We start from the raw sequence: 22,571 nt of genomic DNA on the forward strand, positions 1-22,571 counted from the left end.
ATATATAGTTGTAGATTGTTTAGATAAACATTTTTGCTTCAGTAAATAATAACAAAATATTGACTGTTAAAGAGTTATCGAATAAATACTTTTGGCCCCTCTCGGCCCCTAATGTGATGAGTCAGCACTTTTTTCTTGATATCATATTAAAGATCTTGTCATTTTGCACAAATATTGCTCAGTATATTTTAACAAAATAATTATATTTTAAAAGATATGATGCAAAATGTCTCAAAAATTCAGTCATGATACGTGTCCTAGATTTTGACCCATACCGAGCTTCCATACTAGGCATTTCCGGAAAATTTGAAAACCATTGTGCATCTTGACAACATGTCCTTTATCTTTGGTAAAAATTTCAGTGTTCTAGCGTTAGCCGTTCTTGAGTTCTGGTGATGACAAGGAGGTCCTCTAAATTTTGATTAAAGGGCAATAACTTCCGACCGGAAGTGATTTTCGAAAAAATAAGAAAAACGGATCAGGTTCAGTTGACGACACACTTTTCCTGAAAATTTCAAGTTAATCGATCGAGCCATCTCCGAGAAATCTTCTGCACAAAAATTGTAAGAAGAAAAAGAATAATAATAATAATAATAATAATAATAAAAGTGAAAAAGAAACAATAGAATAATAGAAGGGTCTTCCGTTGGAGACGGAAGACCCTAATAATAATAGGGAAAAAGAAACCGAACGAAAACAATAAGGTCTTCCGTTGGAAACGGAAGACCTTAATAAGAAACAGTAGAATCACTATAAGGTCTTCCGTGAAGACGGAAGACCTTAATAATAATAATAATAATAATAAGAAACAGTAGAATCACTATAAGGTCTTCCGTGAAGACGGAAGACCTTAATAAGAAACAGCGTAAAAAACAATATGTTCCCCAACTTCGTTTGGGGAACATAATAATATAACTACTTATTTACTGACTATTTGGACAAGAGCAGGGCTATCAACCCACTCGAAAAAAAATTATTTCTATCGGCTACGCCATGGAAAATAGTTGTTGTCTCGAGGAACAACAAATTTGCTATTGTCCTCATAGCCATTAATATGTGTAAAATAAATTTTCAGGATAAATACCAAATCTGAAGAAGACGAGGATTCCTTTCTGTTCTGTTTTGCTGAAAATACAGAAAAGATTATGTTTTCTAAATTAACAGTGTGTGTAAGGACATAAATTCAGACATTCATTGCAGAAAGTTTTTAATGTGTATCTACGCTATTAATTTTCAATTCGACTACAAGAAAGTGCTCGTATTTTTTTTTATTTGACTTGAAATGAAATCTGTACCTCTTTTTTTCCACAGCAACAAACGGACAGCTAATATAAAGGTGGTGACAGATATTAAGGCTAAGATGATAGGTAAAATATCCGAGAAATCAAGAAAACCGTCTTCATTGCCACTTATTGTTGATCTTAAAAATAAAGATTGAGGCGTTTATTGGAATAAGCCAAGTTACAGTAGAAAAAAAATTATCACTTTATAACTGTTCGTGGATAACTGCTTCCTTTTGCTCTTCATAGAAACACGACATACGAAATGCACATACATATGTAGTTACAAATAGATTTTTAAGGTTTGTACTATGTATTCAAAAGGAAAATTAAAACCTTCAGTCCATATACTATATACATGTATGTCCCAGTTAAAGTGGCAGGTTAACATGAACGATTAAATTTACTTCTTTTTTGTGGTGGGAGCATGTAATGTGATTTGTCTTCATTATGGGGCGTAGAAAGTTGTTAAAGTTTATAAAAATTTTGATTTCATGGACTTTTGCAATAAATAAACGATATTGAAGAAGTGTAGTTACTAGCTCCGCCTAGTGTAATTTGATTGCATGGCGGTTTGTTAAGTATTCCAGCAATTTGGGTCACTATGAAAATAGACCTTTACCCTTTACCTAATGAAAGCCACGAGTCAAAATAAGAGGAACCCGAATCAAAATTATCGATAATTGTTTGGTGACGTTTGTGGTTTATTGGAGAATAATGGCTGCAGCAACTCTGTGATCTCTGTGATCTTTGCAATAATCCTCTGTAAAATACCAAATAATCATAATTATGATAACCAAAACTCACGTTATGTGTGTGGACATTTCCGTGGTTCCCCTTTCCGAAGGATTCTTTATTAATGCATAGCACTCAGGATCTAAAATGATTCGGTAATATATAAAAGGTTTCATATCACTGAATAATAAAATCATCATTACAGTTGCTAGTATCTTTTAAAATACTGTGCACGTGCTTAAGAGGATCACACTACTTCGAGGAATAAACTGTCTTTAAGAAGGTGTGTTAATAACTACCATATAGCAAAATTTTTAGTGAGGCTATATTTCTGACTTTTTTAGCAGTTGCAAAGTAGCCTGCCAAAATACTGATCGCTGAATTTGCACCTTTTTTTTATAAATTCTACTAACACCCGCTAAAAACACTGATTGATATATATATATTATTATAACAGTAACTTGATCCGAAGTGTCGAATCACGTCGAGTTGACAGGCGCGGATCATCAGATCAAACGAGACGCGAAGCGTCGAGTTTGATCTGATGATCCGCGCCTGTCAACGAGACGTGATACGGCTCTTCGGATCAAGTTACTGTTAAAATGATAAATTTATTATATACCCCCTTATAACAGGCTAAATATATTAAAATAAATCTTTAGAGATAAATTGGATAATAATAATCCATTAAACAAAGCATAATAACAAAGGACTTTATAATGCGCAGGAAAAATAACGTCATATTTCTGCGTACTACGTCATCAGTTTCAAAGAGTGGTGATATGGATTCAAAAAACAACATGTTGGTCTCCGGAAAATCGGATCACGACGTCACGTGATAGCGTAAATTCAACAGTAAAATTGAGTGATACACATTAGGTATGTAACAAAACGATCTCTTTATTCCCTTTTACAAACACCATATAAACTTGAGAGTAGATAAAATCATTATATCAAAAGGAGATAGTGCTTTACAAGAGAAACAATAAAACTGTTACATAATTTTATGTTTTTAAAGAACTGCAATGGCAGAACAAAATCACTATGAAAATTGTACTTTAAAAAAAATTCTGTTCAAATACTGACAAACTGCAGAGAGCATAAACGACTTAAAATAGGAGTTTCTTTTTTAAAATGCACCATTCAGAAGACGTAAACGTTTATGACATACATGCACATGAGTAAATAGCCATTGTATTAAAAAAAAGAAATTTAAAAAAATTGTAGTAAAATATCTGTCTTCTCATTTAATATTTTGTGAAACATCTATAATTATGCGTTGCTGACAGTGAGAATATTTGGGTCAAATTTTAAGGTCAGTTCGAAAATACGTTCAAAGGTATGTAATGATACCCCGAACGATAAAAGAAATAAAATAGCTTCTTCCATTATCAATACATGTGAGTAATACTAGACGTTTAACGAATAAGTAATGTCATAAAAATGAAAAATATAAATTTTGAATGATTCTTTTCATAAGGCTTGCAATTCAGGAGTGTAGGACTTATTTGCACCATCTTTCTTGAGTGTCTGCGATTTATATTGGTCACCGTTTGATATCGAACAATTCCCTGCATTTTTAAATTGAAATTGCATATTAAGAGTAAACGTATAACGAGAAAATTAAAAAGACATTCAAACAAAGCTCCGTTCATAAAAGAAAGTGCTTTATGTATGCTACCCTATCACTTAATTATAAATTAAAAGATCTTTCGAGTATTATTTGTTGATTGCATGACACAATGAAACATCAGAGCAAGAAAAAATTACTTACGTTTATAAACTTCATATGAAAAATAGGGCTTGTCACATGGTTTTATAGGAAAATTTCTGCAGTCAGCACGATAATTGCGTTGGATAACAGCTCCACGAGTGTTAAATTCACAACAGAAATCTTTAAAAAGATATTTGAAGCAATGAACGTTAGATTTAAATAGTTTAACATTTGATCAGATAACAAAGACAAAACAATTTTTCACAGATATAATCGAGGGTTGTTCATAGTTCGAAGTCAAGTTCTATGGTTTATGCACTAATACCATGATACCGGTAAATCAATCAAGATAAAAACTTTAGGCCATCTTTAAAATTTGTTTGGTCGTCCTATTCGTACTACGGAAGCCCTGGAGGGACATTGACTTACTTGTTGTGACTTAGTATTTGTTGTAACTTATTTGTTTTGACTTAATTGTTTTGAAATTTTTTTTTGTTAATTCTAACTTAATGTAGGTAATCTATTGAGAACGATTATTTGTAGTTTTGTAGTTAAACGTACATATGGAAAACTGTGATTACTAATTTTTTTAATCTGTTAATTACGGACGCCCTTGAGTACGGAAGCCCTGGAGGGACATTGACTTACTTGTTATGACTTATTTGTTATAACTTCTTTGTTTTGACTTATTTGTTATGAGATTGTTTTTTGATACTTCTAACTAAGTGAAGGTAAGTTACTGAGAACGATTGATTGTAGTTTTGTAGTTAAACGTACAAAACCGATATGATTACTAAATGTTCATCTGTTAATTACGGACGCCTTTGAGAGATATTGACTTATTCCTTATGTGTTTTGAGTTATTTCTTATGTGTTTTGACTTATTTCTTATGTATTTTGACTTAGTTCTTCTGAATTAACTTTGAATTATTGTTATTTTGAATTGTTTATGACAAGTTTAGTTTACAAAAAGTGGCGTGAAAGATGAAGACAACGTATAGTTTCAGAAAAAAAGTCCTTGAATTTATTAGTAACGACAAAATGAAATACATAGTAGTGACTGTCAGTTTGTCAATCATCATGCAAACTGGAAGTTACATATAAGAATTATGTAATAACTTTTGAAAATAAGAATTAAGTTATAACAACAAAAAGAATATTTACTTTAGAAATCACAACTGTACTGGACGTTAAACAACAATTTGTTAATCAAAAACCACAGTTAAAATAGGACTAAATATCATTTCTATCATAAAAGTAAGCCAAGCAACAGGTTTCCAATAGCTTTCTTACACTTAGTTATAACTAGCTACGAAACATTAACAACAAATAAGTCAAAACAAAAAAGGTATAACAAATAAGTCATAACAAGTGAGTCAATGTCCCTCCAGGGCTTCCGTACTTGAGGGATATTAACTTTTGACTTAGTTCTTATGTGTTTTGACTTAGTTCTTATGATTTAACTTTGAATTCTTGTAATTTTTTAATTTGTTATGACAAGTTTACTTCACAAAAAGTGGCATAAATGATGAAGGCAAAGTATAGTTTCAGAAAGAAAGAAAAAAGGTCCTTGAATTTATTATTAACGACAAGATAAAATAGTTAGTCTTGTTCTTGTTTTCAATCATTATGCAAACTGGAAGTTACATATAAGAATTAAGTAATAACTTTTAGGAAATAAGAACTTAAAGTTATAATAACAAAAAAATGTTTACATTAGAAATCACAACAGTATACTATACGTTAAACTACAATTCGTCAACCAAAAACCACGGTTAATATAGGACTAAACATTATTATTACCAGTATTATCAAGTTACCGAAGCAACAGGTTTCAATAGCCTTCTTACACTTAGTTATCTCTAGCTACGAAACATTCACAACAAATAAATAAATAAAAAAAAACAAACAAATAAGTCGTAACAAGTAACTCATTTTCCCTCCAGGACTTCCGTACCTGACCGACTGATTAAAAATGTTGCGACTCAAAACATCGAGGACAGCACACGACTTTTTTTGTATCCTTTTTACCCACTGAACATTTGAAAAAAATGCCGATTTCACAATTAGGCATACAGGTACATTCGCGATAGCAAACCCAAATGTGCCAGCCAAGAGCGCCTAAGTATGTTGACGATGTTCCAGTAGCAGTGGAAAAGCGGAAATGTAGGTTTACAATGCTTTCAAACTTATTGAAAATAGCAATGTGTATGCATTATAGATACAAAAGTTTCAAAAAACATTAGTATATTAATATACTTTCATGTTAAATACTAAAATCTGATTGGTTTAGACGCAGTTAACAATCTGTTTTATTACCCTCAGCCTTAGCAACACACGTGATAACGGGTAACACAACGGTAATGCGACATGCGTGGAAATTATGCGCGTACGGTTGATTGTAGAATTCTCAAAACGTCAGTTGCACGTTTGAAAGAACCGAAATAAACTTGACGTCAAAAAAACCTGCGTCCGATATAACTTACTTGAAAACAACAGACGACATACGAAAAATGCGTGCGGGTGCAGAAATAACGAAACTTTAGATGATAAAGGACTCGTAGAGTATCAAATAAACAATAAAGATGTCAGTAACTCTTTTTCGAAGTAGCGGGGAGTTTGAAAGCTTTCTAAACGTGAACGAAAAGGAGATCGACGATTTGTATTGCTGACATTGTAAATCTAGAAGACATTCAGTATAATAAAATAAATGGTGCCTGTTTTGGAGGGTAACAGTTGAAATTGACACCTCTCGGAAAAAAACCCATTGTCAACCTCCACTGACGCGTCGGTTGACAATGGTTTTCCTTGGGGTGTCAATTTCAACTGTTACCCTCCAAAACAGGCATTATTTATATACTATCACGTCGCAAACTGAAACGTAGCATTAATATGTTGCATGCATGTACGGAACGTAAGGCCTAAGGGGTCTTCAGATGCGTGCAGACAACAGCATTCGTATTACCTTTTTTGCAACTGTAGCTCTTAGCATATAATATTATAAATTTTCTTTGATATTGTAAATGCAGAATATCAATCCCAAATTTATAGACATACCGTACGAAAATAATAAGATAACATCTCTAATTAGCTGTTTACATCCGATAAGAAACTAGGTCTCTTCATTCTATGGCGCCCTATGTGGGTTTAAAACATGGAATATTTCTGACACGTCATAGAACATGTAGAAATAATTTGATTCTAAACCACAGGCTTGGGTTCATAAAAACAAAAACAGATAGACAAAATAATGATTTTACATTTTTTGAATAATGATATTACCAGTGATTATAATCTTTTTTTCTCTCTAAAATACTTTTTTCAGGTAAATTTTGTCACAAGAATCACAAATGAAGAACTTCAGAAGAGAGCAGAGTTTTAGAACCACTAAAATCAGATGGAGGAAACCATGCAAATCAGATTGAGAAAGAGGGACTGGATTTGACTAATCTCAGGGAAGCCACCATCCAAACTAGGACCCAATCGGAACCCGCAGGGCAAAAGAAAGAGGGGACATCTAACAAACTATTATGAAGTTTTATGTTTTAATAGATTACTTTTTGTTCATAAAAAGCTTTTCTTAACAAAATTGCTATTATTATCTGAAACTATCACACTAATTTTGAATATTTGGTGAATAAAAACACACATTCTGACGCCTAAATGCCTTGATTTATTTTCATTAAATTCTGAAAAGAAATGGGGGGGGGGGTGGTGATATAAATAATATCAAAACTTTCTTATATGTACACTAACCCCTATTTTTCATGCTATGAAAAAAAGCCATAATACCTACAGAAACTTTACAACAATTTTCTAAAAAAAGTTTAATCGTAGAAATATGTTTTTCTTTAGTTTTTCGAGCAATTTTATAGGGGAAAATTTGCCTAATTTTGACACTGGTGAACAACATTTCTGGGTACAAGTTATTTAATTTGTATTTATTTGCTCATATTCTACTTAAAAAATCAACTTTGCAAGACTTTCAAGTAAATCTAAGCAAAATTAAGTTTAATTTGGTTGTATTTATAAGTTTAGGGGGGTATTTTATGGTCTAATAGCATTTTTAATGAAATTTCCCATGCTCTATTTTGGCCCATGTTCGAGGGGTTGAATCTCTCTTTAGTTAGATGATCATTCCTTAGAATAATCACTTTCAGAAAAATATAAGCTTTGGAAAGTTTAATTTTTTTGCGTATCATAAGAAGACATCCTTAAGGCGTTTTCTCTTTACACTTATACATTTGCTCTGATATGATTTTGCCAATATGGATTAAACATACAAATGTATAACTGTATGGTGATAAGGAAGCTTATTCATAATCAATTCAGTATACAGTGAAACTCGTTTAGTACGAACACGGATATTGCGAATTCACCGATATAGCGAAGTTATTTTGATCCCCAGCTTTATAAATTTAACAAATTCTTTTACGAATAAAACGAATTACGGATAAAGCGAAGTAATTTCTCAGGTCCCAGTGACTTAATTATAACCGAGTTTTACTGTATTCAGTTACTTTAAGCGAGAGTGCTGATATTGTTGTTTCATCAACTTGTTTTCAATAATTTACCTCGTTTAAGAAACTGTTCATACGTAAAGCATGCTATTTCGTATCAGATTAACAGAGAATAAAACTCCGTATGCAATTGAGGAAGGTTTGAATGTTGTTGTTGGAGTGAAAAAGAGAAGATGGTGATTGTGAAACTGAAGTCATCAAGTTTATCATAAAGCATGGCTGGTAGATTAAAATTAACGTCTTCTTGACTTTAAGTAAATATCCAAATAGGCAACAGATAATAATACAGATATTATAGATAGCGGGAGACTCATGGACCACTTAGCTTACCTGAACACGGTGACTAGGTAAAAAGTAGAAATCAGTTTATTGTTGAAAAGTTAACTTTTCATCTTTATTTTAGATTCCATTGCTCAAATTGTCCATTGACCACTGATTGATTTGAATTAAATTTATGCTTTTATTTCTGGTCTTAAATATAAATTTATTTTTCAATTCCTTTTCGTTTATATATTGATATAATAAGCTGACTATTGTTAGTTCGTATTAACTGACTTTTTCCATGACCATTTTTTGACCTTTGTTTTTTACTTATTTGACGAAAAGTTCCGTCTACCTGATCAATAAATAGGCCTCATAGCTTGTGTGACTGGTCAACAAAGGATGCTCACTACTTTTATAAACATCATTTATACTCTAGTATTAATAGCTGTCCCTATTTTATGCCCTGATAGCATATGTGCATTGCTTATTAATTTTATTTTGGTCAATCAACATTTGATGTCTTCACCTTCTTATTCTGAATACATACAATGTATGGGTAGAAGGGTACATCTTGAGGATTTTGCATATTTGTACTTTATGACTGATTAAGCTAACCTAGTGGCTTATGGCCTGAGACCATACAAAATGATGTAATTATAGCCAATTGTCTGTTCTTTTCATTTGTCAAAAATCTCTTTTTAAATTTATTAAGAAAAATTTGTTTGATATATATTGCATATATATTTTTAGAAACAAAGTAAAATAAACACGTTAATCAATACTAATATTCATTTTTACACCAAGATGTATGCCAAACTCATGTTTTAAGATAAGTCACTCCTCAGCTATTTACAAAACTTCAGAACCATTGACTACAATTTAATTTTTATAACATACATATATTTGAATTTAAAAAAATGCAAAGAAAGTATGGGTTTGGCTTTATTGCACAGTCAAATGTGATGTCATCCAAACGTTTTGAAACTGGGTTAAATAATTGTTTAGTCTATGACTGTGATAAATCAGGAAAGAATATACCATGAAGGATTACCATTCTTAAAATATGACGTTATTAATGTGACGACCATTTCTCTATTTTCAAAAGAAATAGCCTCAAAATGGCCCAATTCAAGGTTAATTTTCCTTAAGAATAGAGTGTCCACAGCCGTCATCCACTTTAATTTTTTGATATGTTGTGCAAAAGTCAATAAAAAATTACATATCTCGAAATCCTCGTGGGCGATGCCTGTAGACAATATTATCTGAAAGAAAATTCCTTTGAAAATTGCTGTCTTTTGCAACTTTTTAAGAAAATATGGGAAAATGCACGTTTATGACGTCACAGTTAGCATTTAAAAACGCATGTGAGAAAAATGATTTATATGATTTTTCTGTATGGAATTCCAGTGATTCAGAAAGCATGAGTTATCATCTTTTACACCCAGTTTCTCTTTTTTTTATACAATCACAGGGCAAGATTTGTATGAAAACCATACTTTGATCTTACTCAACAATTAATTTTAAAAAATGCAATGTATGAATATTAGATATAGTTCTCAATTTTTTTTTATTATTTATATTTAGAATAAAGGATGAGTGCACTTAAGCTATGATAGATGGGTCCCGGTGTTCTGCACACAATAAAATACCAAATTTCATTAAATTTATCTTTTGTAGGTAATATTCAATGTCTCAAGAGCAGGTTTTGGTGTATCATATTACTTGAAAGTACTAAATAATGCCGTGCGACACTAGCATTTGAGACAGGGGTTTAACAGTTTTGTCACATTTCTATTTTTATTCATATGCATATCAGTTTTCAACGACATTGCTTACATCGAGCCGCAACTTTGGTTTCACATTGGTCTCATTTGCACAGAATGTTTATTTTAATTTAAACTTGTACATATCCAAAGGACAATGTTGGCCAAGTTGCGGCTCAGATCCACTAAATTAACAGGTCCCCGAGTGTCAACGATAAATGTGATAATCACTTTACTCACGTGACATTCCACTTTCAATGAACATTTCATTGTGTTTGTAAATTGAAGTTTCTATTCGGACAGTATCTATTGTACTTCCATCTTCAAACTATGGAAGATTTTTGCATAAATTTTAATAAGGTTCGAAGATTATGTCTCTTCTTTAACTTTGTATTTTTCGTAAGGAGTGTTTTGAAAGATTTCTAGATTGGTAGAGAGTTTAGTAGATAAACGCCCATGTTGCCTCTGTATTATCGTCTGCAAAGCGATACATCTACACCATCCTTAAACACTAGAATCATTTATTATTTGTGCTCCATGAAACTATACAATCTCTCTCTCTTTCTCTTCATCATTTAAATCGTAGTGTAGCATTTGATTGCGAAAAAAAATCATATGTGCTATTGTTTACATTCCACATTCACGCGATTTAAATGTCTCGCCAATTTGCGGGCATCTAAAATTCGATAAAGATCATGTTCAAATTTATGGAATTTAAGGCTTATACATGTATTTTTCAATGACATTTTCATTCATTTCTCATTAATTAGAATTACACAACAATTCCCCACGATAAAATAAAGTCCAGGCTTTTTTAAATAATTGACTGCTGATTTTTTTTTTATAAAAAAAGAACTCGTAAATTTACTTACATTTGTATCTGGTCATCGGTCATTTGCAAAATTATTTTGTTATAACACATTCTGATTGCACACACAAGTACTGTGAAGTTGACATCAAAGAGATGCTTGAGTTTCTGATCGACAATATCTATGTGTTTTTTGGAGACAGGTATTCCAACAATCTATTGGAATTCCCATTGGTACTAATTGAGCTCCGTTATAAACAGACCTATTTTTATATTCATATGAAGCAGAATGTGTGCAAAATCTAATGCGTGAAAAGAAGAAAACACTTGCTTTGGCCTTCAACTCGACTTTTAGATATATCGATGTCGTATTGTAAATTAACAATAATTTATAGTTAATTTTCATTCCAACGTTGATACGATATATCCCGGTGAGCTTGAGATAAAAGATACCACAGAGTCTGACACATCTGTTTCATATCTGAATATTTTACTTGAAAAGACGTTAATGGTAATCTAAAAACTAAGCTTTATGATAAACGTGATGACTTTAACTTTTCTATCGTCATATTCCCTTACTTATGCAGCAATATACCTTCATCACCTGCTTACGGAGTGTATATATCTCAGTTGATTTGATATGGAAGAGCATGCTCTACGTATGAACAATTTCTTAAAACGAGGTAATTTATTGACAAGCAAGTTGATAAAAACAAGAATATCAGCAAACTCGTTTAAATTCATTATTTCGTAAGTTCTATGGTCGATACAATGACCTTGTCAGCAAATACAATTTATCACAGAGTCAAATGCTGAGTGGCATTTTACATACTAATTGTTAAGCCATTATTTATACACTGAATTGACAATAAATTTTTCCGTTATTTCCTGACAAGGAGCACACAGCGGGTGTGAGCGGTCGACAGGGGATGCTCACTCCTCCATGGTACCTGATTCCACCTCTGGTGTTTCGGAGGTCCGCGATTGCTTTTCTCCTATTTTGTATCTTTATAGACTTTGAGATTAAATACTGTTCGTTATCTCAATATCCTTCATGTATGACAAAACATTTCAGGCATAAATATCAAAAGCACATGCTTGCACAATAATCATAGATTACTGAGTATATTGTAATGTAAAGATTAAAATGGGTAGCCGAAAAGGTTCCAAATGACGCACTGAAGAGCACTCATTCTTTTACACATTCACTAAACAGACTTTGCCAAGAAGTGAATATATATTTTGGAAGTCGTGATTAAATTTTCATCCTTTTTGCCGGAAAACTGCACAATTTCACTATTATCTAAATATTTATCACACTGATTTTTTTCTTTTCATTATTTTAAACAACAGGATATACAAGTACTTCCAAACGATCAGCACTAAAAGTCATGAAAGGATTGATACTAAAATATTTTTTTGAATAATTATTTTTTATACTCACTAAAAGATATCTGAAAAAAAATCATACAGGTTTAATTGATTAATCAAAGGGTTTCAAGTTTAGTGCAGAAAGGTCCTCTTCATTGTACCGTTGCTACATAAGATAAACACTAAACCCCCATTTTCTTTGTGATTTTGAGTTGTACCATATGAATACTTATTTAAAATAAATTTCTCAAAAAATCCTTGATATAACTTACTGTGTATCTTACATGTACTAGTGACATAGCTTGAGACGTTTTTTTTTCAGTAGAGTATATCAAGAACTTCAATCTGTATTGGTTTTCTTTTAACAATAGATTTTCACATACCTGTTATGAATGCTGTGGGGGCACATACTTCGATCATTTTATCTAGAAATGTATTGATGAGGCAATGATACATGAAATTTGAAGGTTCTGTACAGTTCTGAGTCCTTGAAGAACAATTCTTCTTTGACGCCGCCTTCGTCCATTCCGTGACATTCTCTGGACAATTCGGAACTACACTCAATGTTTTTATGGAATCAGGACAATAGCAGAAAACGCTAACAATAACAACCTGAATACAAATGAAAAAAAAATTAAGCGCACTCAAATTTGATATAATTACGCACAAGCGCTAGGCTACAAAAAGGATAATAAAGTTAGGTAAAAAGCCAGCTGTGGGAAATACATGTTCACCTTAAAAAAAAAAAATACTTTATATTTTTTTAAACAGCATAACTTTTGACGAATGTAATTCCACTATGTACACATGTATACATTAGGTTTCTGTAGAGTTTGATCATGCAACTACATTTTATACATTAAAAAATAGAAGAAAAAAATATGAAAGGCTACAAAAACATAAAAAGTCAACGATATAAGGGTATGTTTTCGCTATGCAGCTGATTGTGTTTTCTTACAGACATTCAAATAACATGAAAAATAATGTGAACAACTTCCAAAAAGCCAAAAACGTTGAACATTGATATATACATATTATTTAATATGCATTGAAATAATGTTAAGTCACAAACAAAACATTTGCACAGATCCAGGACCCAGCACAGCTTTGCCTGTTCAAGAACTCATAATATTTAGCAAATTTTTAAGCTTAATACAGCAGAAATAAAAGGGTTACCTATTCGCAATTTCAAACAAATGGTCAACTGTTACACTTTGATCAGGAATCGCAAGTTTGTCATATACTTTCAATCATAAAAAAATTGCAAATTAGTAGTTGAACTTAGACGCTGAAAAAACAACACATTTTTAAAGCGTTGATTCTTTTTACTTCATATTGTGTTCAAATTGGGTACTTTGCCCGCGAGGCGCATTGGTTATAGCCCCTTCTCTAAAGTTACGAAAAAAAGAGTTCGAATCCCACTGTAGGACGTGGAGACTGATCCTTTATATGAGACCGTATAAACAGCAGTCCCGTGTCGAATGTGCTGGCACAAATAATGTCCCTCCCTCCTAAATGGCCCTGAGTGTCGAGTATAACACATTTTTTAACGTTCATCAGATATTTTTTAAAGAATGGTAAAATGAGGATGAAAACAATTTTCCTATGGACATAGTTTCATGATAATATGTTACAGCAACTTGTACATGGCATTGTAGGATAGACAGCAAAAAGCTATATTGATCTGTTCCCTCAGAAGACTCGGTGCTAATACAATTAAGAAAATTAAACATGTTTAAACCAGGAGACAAGAATAAGTCTAACACAACCTCTAAAAGCCCATAACATTTCCATTGAGACTACTATCGCCCCAAGAAGTCAAACGACATATCTTGGAAAAGTATCATACTATTTCGTGTATATAGGTAAGAATGCAAACTTTGTTAAATATTTCTTGCACTATTACAGATGTAAAAATATTTTACTGTTAACAAAAAACTGCAATCGGTCTATTAATAGATTTAATTAAAATCTTTTAATCAAGATTCTACTCATATTTATTTTATTTAATTTGTATGCTTATGTGGGACTCGGAATTTTATTTTCTCAATGAGTAATGGCATCCCCATCACACCCGAAAAATGAAAAATAGTTGCACTATTTGTCATATTTATATCGTCGAGTTTTTTTTTCAATAATTCCAATATACCTTAGACAATCAAAATAAGAACAACAAAACCCACTTTTTAAAGATATACGAGGGGTTATCAAAAAGTGCGTGGACTGAGGCTATAAAATTAGCACTATGTATTCTGTGCTTTCAAAATAAATAAGGGACATAAAGCAACAAAAACTAAAGAAATGTTGAAAATTTGAGCTTGATTCGTTCATTTTTTGCTAAAATATGATAAAATTAAAAAAAACATTATATGGTTACCCGGCGCCGTCGCCGTGTAGTTTCATGACGTCCCACAACGTCATTCTTTTTCATGATTACCTGGAGTTGAGTAAGGATTTAAACCCGTCTTTTTTTATGACTTTACAATGTCAGAAACAGCGGCTTTAAATGAATATAATATTGCAAATGGATTGATACATTGATGCATTGGGAAAAATCCTCGCTTGATTGTGCCAGCATATTTTGCTTTTGGGAGTTTAATATCTACAACATATGATCAACGTCATTTTTGACGTGAATGATTTTTCACACCTTGACATTAACTGTGCATCACTTTTCTCTCAGAACCTCTTTTGTATTAAAAAAACAAGTACTCTGGATGTGTTAATTTTCTCCATAGCCAGTTTAAACATTTCCTAGGTCTATACCACTTTTTCAGGGCCAAAACTTTATAGAATGTTGGAAAATGAAACCCCTCCCCCCTTTTGACGTCATTTTCGAGGACTTATTTGCTTAGACATTCCATGTCAAATTTACGATAAATTTTCATAGAACTTTCAGAATGATTTGAAAACTGCATTTATGAAACAATAGTGTCCCAACATATACCTGAATTGACCAGAATTTTTGATGTCAAATGTTCATATCAAAAGAGTTTTTCTTAGTTATGCTTTGGTCGAAAAAACGCCAAATTCGAGGTTGCGCCGCCTGGACATACCATAGCTTACAAAAACATTACTTATTTATTTAAAAAATAAATCTATGATCTGCAGTTTATTCTGTAGATAGAAAAGATGATGCTAACCAGATATTTTAAAATTCATTGATGTACCTAAAGCGGTTTTAATTTTATAGCGCCAGTCCATGAACTTTTTGATAACCCCTAGTAAATGAACTTATAGACATTTAACAAAATACCTTACCAGTACAATTATGATGATACAGATCATTTTCTCAAATGATTCTTAGAGGTACATGCAGTGAGAGAGGATGCTTCAAATCTGCAACATTAAATGGAAGATTGTAAAATTTAATCAAGCAAATCATGATATAGAAAACAGGTTGATATGATAACCTAAGGAAATTACGACTTCCTCAACTTCTAACTTCAATTTCTTTCTTTTAATCATCAAGGTACAATGTTAGTTCAAATTCATTTCTTTACAAATAGAAAAAAAAAACATTGCCGAAAATTTAGGAAACACAAGGACCTTGTTTGCAAAAACAAAACAATGTTGGCTCCTAGATTGATTCCCTCTTTAAATCAAATTGCTGTATCATAGTCTTTCATGCTGAGTTGACTACATATTTCTACAGTTTCTCAATCAAATTTAATCACAGGAAACAAGCACAAGGGTCAACAGATGCTTCCTCATAAAATTCCAGATATGTATTCAACATGAGATGCTTTCAAATTACCAAGTTTGTTTTGCTCACAGTTTACAATGTATGTTGTTAAAGTGGACTTTTAAACTTGGTTGCTCTTCTTAATCTTCATAATTTAGTTCATTTTTTGCACTGTAAGAATTCTTCATACATTCTTTAAGAATAAGTAATCGATAATTAATAAAATCGATTAAATGGGAATCAAATGCTTTAATCACCATTCAGAGATCGCTTCACATGGATTTTCGAACCAAACTAAATGTGATATCTAAGTGACCTATCATGCATACTTTTCATTAAAGATTTGAAATTGGTTCTCAAAGAGCCAGTATTTTATTGACAATTTTGATGAAAACGTAGAAAAAATAATGACATTTGTGCAATTAGATTCGAAATATTGCTGCAATGAAAAAGATTTAAAAGAAATATATGGAGACAACGAACAGTATTCAGCCCATTAGATAATGCAAACAAAATAGGAGCAGAGCAAACACGGACCACCAAACATCAAAGGTGGGATCACTTGCGATGGAGGAGTGAGTATCCCCTGCCGACCGGTCACAGCCGACGGGTGCTCCCTGCCATGATTGATAGAGAAAAACTGTCAACAATTCAGTTTCTAAATAATGGCCTAATAATAAGTAAAAGTATAAAAATGATTATATAAGTCAGCATTTGACTTAATGATACATTTGCTGACATGGTCATTTTATCGGCCATAGAACTTATATTTACATAATAATGACCCTAAACTAGAGTGCTGATATTTTTGTTTTAGCAACTTGTTTGTCAATAACTTACATTGTTTTTAAAAAAATGTCCATATGTAGAACATACATAGAACAACAAAGCTTGTTCGTAAATAAGGTTGAATCTTTACTACCATTCCATTTTTATTTTTTTTCAAACAACTGTAAGAAAAATTTAAAATACTTAATTAGCATTTATTTAATAGAAATACCCTATAACCACTTAAACTTCGTTGTCACTCGTGGTTAACAGATTTATTGAAACTAATATTTTACGCCGAAAACATATATCAAAACTCCCTTGCTATGTGTCTTGGTTGCCCTGGAAACAGCCGGAAATGTTTGAAAAATAGAGGTTTCCAGTTACTTTGAATCTTTATTGAGATTGATTAAATCTGGGACAAGCAAACAAATTCTCATAAAACAGATTGATTGATCGTATATTGTTTAACGTCCCTCTCGAGAATTTTTCACTCATATGGAGACGCCACCACTTGCCGATGGAGAGCTGCAAATTTTGTCCTATACTCGGCACTAAGGGCCATTGAGAAGGGAGGGATCTTTTTTCGTGCAAGCACCTACTGCGACACGGGACCTCGGTTCATATGGTCTCATCCGAAGGACCGGTCTCCACGTCCCACAGTGGGATTCGAACCCGCGACGTCACAAAAAATATAACACCTTCTTCCCAAATATGCTGTTACGAAAATGTTATGAATTTATCTGTTTCATTTTTACGTGTATGACTTAATGAGATTATATAAAATTAATGATTTTTTTTTTACTTTTTATTTTTTATTTTTTTTTACCATAGTAAAGTATGTAAAAGTTGATTTATCAAATATGTTTGTCATGTATTTAAAACACCAGGCCTTTATCTTTTGGCAACAGACATTGTTAATTGTTTACTTTACCGAAAAAGCTAATTATGGGAATCTTAACATATTAGAAATGCAATTATCAAAATTTAAGACATGTTACCATTGTAACTGCAACACATAGCAACATAATTTTGACTAAATTTAGTTGATGATATCAAAGAAAGTTTGAAGAAATTCTCTAAATCTGCTAAAAAAATCTAAAATCATTACAGAAAATGGCTCTTAGTTAATAGCTCAAAAACACCAAAGACATTTTATGGTCATCTGAATATAATGAAATCACATAGAGGATCTTTAGAATGGAACTTAAAAAGTACCAGGTCCCTGTCGAGATTGTAGCTCTACTGGTTTGTACTTATGATAAAGGGAGAGAAAAGTAGCAGCTATGATTCAAAACTTTACTAAAGCAATAAATAGAATAATGATCCTTGAGTTAGGGTCTTCTTGTGGCAAGATTGTTATAAGACATTAATTGTAGGAGTAGTTTTCGATAATATTTTACGGAATTCTCAACTTTTAGTCACCATGGCAACATAACTTATCAAAATACCAACTCAAAACGTATAATTATGCATCTAAGTGTAGTCTACTTACATGCCAAATTATATAATAATCAGACTAAAACTCTATTTGGAATAGCATTTTGAAGTATTTCACAGAAATTTCTGTTTTTAGTTACCAACGCAACACTTTTCATCGAAATCAAAAGCCGATACATATAAAATACATGGTTACTGTTTTGAAATATAAGCTATATCTAGGCGACGGGAAGATCACGTTTACGACCCGAGCCCAAGTATTTACCATGTATCTTGTTTATCCTGCAGCAAATATGTACATCTGGCCTCTTAAAATAGCTATTTTCAACGCGATTCAGACACATCTCTGCAGCTGAAACTAAGACGCCATGGCGTAAACATCGCTACATGTTTATTCATGAAGTCACAATGCGTTTAGAATGTCAGACCACAAGGCAAGGCTTTATTGGGTCATTGGTCGAATATAGGTTTGATTTATTATGTTATCTTTATTAGGTCAATGCAAGGGGTTGTTGCAGGATAAAAAGAATTATGTATATTAGTGTAGTCTACTTGTGTGCCAAGTTATATTGAAATAGACCAAATCTGAAGTAAAAGTAGCATTTTAAAAGCATTTTATAAAATTTCTATGTTTAGAAACCACGGCAACATAGTTAAAAAAACCGTTACAAAGAATTTATATATCTTAGTGTACACTACTTTTGTGCCAAGTTATTTTGAATTCAGACCAAAACTGTGGGAGGAGTAACATTTTAAAAGTATTTCACAACATTTTGAAAAAAAAGTTAACAAACAGACAGACAGAGAGACGGACGGACGACAGATGCATTACTATTTCATAAGCTATTCTGGTTTTCGACCAGAAGAGCTAATAAATATTAACTTAAATATGGAAATATGTTCATCATGCATTCTGAGGGTACTGCATAAGCAAGACATTACGTCCACCACTGGGTTGCTCTTTTTTCTATATAGGATTCTAACTTGTTTGGAACTTTAATTTAGTGCATTATGAATTCGATCGTAATCCCAATTACTGTGGTTTCATTAATAGTTGTTGAGCACCAATTTTCGAGGATTTCGTTGTTAATATGTCCACAAATTTAAATGTTCATTGAAGTAAGAAATTTGTTATTCATTTGTATAGATAATGCTTTTGTCCACAAGATTACGTATCCTCGAAAACGTCTGTTTTACAAAATCCACGAAAATTGATGCCAACGAAAATTAATGAAACCACAGTATGAAAAATTTACAATCCCATAATTCCGTCAAAAATCAATGAAGTGGAACGAAATTCAAACTTGATCTGTAACCTATCAAGGGTCACTCACACACCAAAAGCCAGCTAAATATGTGGAGGGTTTTAGAAAAAAAGTACGAAAAACCAAGTAGGACAGACTGACAGACAGACGGAAGAAGAGGAAGACGGACGGAGGGACGGAGAGTCACACAGAAGAACTGGCAGACTCAGAGGAAACCTACAGGTAGGGGACTAAAAAAAGAGAAAGAAAACGATGGGAGCGATCAAAAATGAAAAAAATAAGGTATTGGGAATATTTCTGGGATTCGTATAAAATTTTAAGAACTTTTGATGGTACCGAGCATGTTTTTTTCTGGATCGTTTTACCCATCAATCCAGCATTCCTTTTTGAAATTTTCTCGATTTCTTTTTCGCAGTATTTAGTGCATTTCAAATATAAAATATTGATTAAAAACTACATTTTTTTTAACTATAACATTTTTCTTGAAACCCATTTATTTTATAAACGCTATGAATAAAACACATTGTTGTTTCCTCATTTTTGATGAAATTTGGTTAATTTGACTGGAAATGCAACACAGACTTGTTGATTGTTTTATCGTGTATTTAACTTTAAAGGAAACAAATTGTCATATATAAAAAAAAAATCTGCATAGATTATTTTATTTTTTTCGAACGAACAGTTTTTAATGGTGTCTCCTTCACACGACCTAAATTGAACAGCATTAATTCGATCTACCTAATTTTCACCACTTACACCATATGTCACATTTGCCCTTCCCTGCACAGTAATAGCAAATGAAAACCTGTTGACAGTCTGTCCCATTAAACATCATTGATTTTCTTTCGAGCTATATAGAGTTGATTTCATCTGTTTAGAAAAAAACCTCTGTATCATTAGGCTTCATTTGTCTTTACCACAATTCAAAACGGAGATCAACCTCAATCACAGTCAATGACTGTTTTATAAGTGAAAATCATTTTTTTTTCTTAACCCTGCCATGACAATGACCTTAATCGGAAACTCGGTAACAATTAATAAAAAATAAAGATATTTTCACACGCAATGTTAGACAGTACAAACAAAATAAATATAAAGGAACAATATATACTGAACATTGAAAAAGTACACTGGAAAAACAGTGGATATGTACACATATTAAACTTATCCTAAAACGTGGTTTAATTTCCTACAGATACCTTTATGAGTTTTAAACACTACTGAGAAGACAAGAATTTCAATTAAAAACCTGCACTTTGTCTCATAAAAAAAAATTCTATGCTGAGCCTTTAGATGTCCATGAATATAACTTAAAATTCTGAGAAAGGAAGATAAGAAATTTTAAGACAATTTGAAAAATGTGGATCTTGCCTGTTGTAAAAGTAATTTACTACATTGTCTATAGAAGTGGCAGATAAACAGGAAAACACCCAATATATGCACTATATTTTTAAAAGGAAAGAAGATCAGATATCTTGTGTTCTGGTGGATACCTTAAGTTATGCTCTATTTATTATTAATTTTATTCCGAGTAACAATAGTAGCCATTATATTCTGTTATGCTTATTCAAAAAGAAACTTGACAAAACATGTTTACTGAGGAAATAATAAAGAACTGACTCAAAACAGAAGAGGGGCGTCGCCAAGTTTTCGATATTGGGGAGGCAAAATTTATTAAAGGCGAGGTCCTTTTCAACGTTCTGTGAAGGAAAATGAAAAAATAAAGAAAACGAATGGACACGATAGGCAAAAAACCCACATAGTGACTAACATGATGTCCTTTGGGCTCGGTTTTGATTTTCCAACGAAATTTGACAGCATTTAGGTACATTCTTCATCAATGCCTATTCTGATTAGCAGATTTTATGTTGTTTTTTTACTTCCCATTCGAAAATTTTTCTCTCATACAGAGACATTACCATATACTGGTTAAGAGTATCAAACTTTGACATTTTCTTGACTCTCAGAGCCATTGACCATTCAAGGATCTTTATCGTGATAAGGCCTACCGTGAAACGAGATCTCGCGCGGTTCTTAAGGTCTGGTCCAAAGGACCCGCAATTTTAAATTTTTAGTGCCGAGCGCATGGCAAAGGAACAGTTGTTTCTCGTTTTTATCAACTTTAATTATATATAGTTTAAAAGAGATATGAAAAGAAATTTTTAACATGAATATGCTGCATTAAAATTATCACTAAATAAGTCCCTTTTATAAATATTTGCTAGTTTCGATTTCACTTTGTACCAATGATTTTACTAAGTTTATATTCTATTATAAAGGAAGTAATTTATAAAACTTATTACTTTACCTTATTGTTTATTTTATCCTGGTAGTCACAGTAAAACATACACCGTACACTCAATCGTTATCTATATTGCCTTCACATACATAGCTTACCTGGGCTTCAACATATTGTGGTGAACAAGATGAGCATTTTACACGGTGGGGGCATTGCTTCATAAATAAGATACTATTATACTCTTTCTAAAAAAAATAGTTCCAACCATCTTGAATAAACATAAAAGCATAAAATAATATATTATACTTACACTTTTCTAAAAATTATTACAAATACCTTTAAAATTGTGTCCTTTATAATTTTATACTACGAAAGCTTAACATTTTCAATGCTTCACTGACCGAGCATGAAATATATCGATATATCAGAGTGAAATGGTGGACTTGTCGATGAGATGTTGGTCCGATAACATCACATGGTGGATGATGTCAGCCATATCTTATTTGACATTTGTTGGATTTCTACAGAACTGCACTGCAGTTAGTCAAAATTTACACCATGATATGACAAAATATGCAAAACGTTTAAAACATTTATTGACCTTGTTTTCAGTTTTATTGCACCCCTCAAACCAGATTGTTTGCCTGAGGTCGTTAGGCCGAATGATGGAAATAGTTTTGTTCTTAGATCCGACTAAACGCATGAAGCCCTCGAGTTAC

General features: G+C 32.2%; 1 protein-coding gene across 1 annotated transcript; it reads right to left on the reverse strand.

Annotated features, from left to right (window-relative positions):
- Positions 1-979: 979 nt before the first annotated feature.
- LOC134245929 (uncharacterized) lies at positions 980-21,974 on the reverse strand. The gene is made up of 7 exons (XM_062728164.1): positions 21,922-21,974; positions 15,717-15,794; positions 12,839-13,067; positions 3,790-3,909; positions 2,088-2,157; positions 1,296-1,420; positions 980-1,125 (listed from the first exon to the last, which is right to left on the reverse strand). The coding sequence occupies exons 2-7, from the start codon at positions 15,741-15,743 to the stop codon at positions 980-982; spliced, it is 717 nt and encodes a 238-aa protein (XP_062584148.1). The 5' UTR covers positions 15,744-15,794; positions 21,922-21,974.
- Positions 21,975-22,571: the final 597 nt, after the last annotated feature.

Source organism: Saccostrea cucullata, unplaced genomic scaffold (assembly GCF_032062105.1).
Source record: "Saccostrea cucullata isolate Sc308-1 unplaced genomic scaffold, CSIRO_AGI_Scuc_v1 ctg2229, whole genome shotgun sequence".
NCBI classification, from domain to species: Eukaryota; Metazoa; Mollusca; class Bivalvia; order Ostreida; family Ostreidae; genus Saccostrea; species Saccostrea cuccullata.

Coding starts and splice junctions, on each gene's coding strand:
- LOC134245929 (XM_062728164.1), bottom strand. CDS start 15,743: ATGATCTGTATCATCATAATTGTACTG. Junction 13,068..15,716: donor GTATCATCATAATTGTACTG/GTAAGGTATTTT, acceptor ATTTGTATTCAG/GTTGTTATTGTTAGCGTTTT. Junction 2,158..3,789: donor TTCATATGAAGTTTATAAAC/GTAAGTAATTTT, acceptor GAATCATTTTAG/ATCCTGAGTGCTATGCATTA.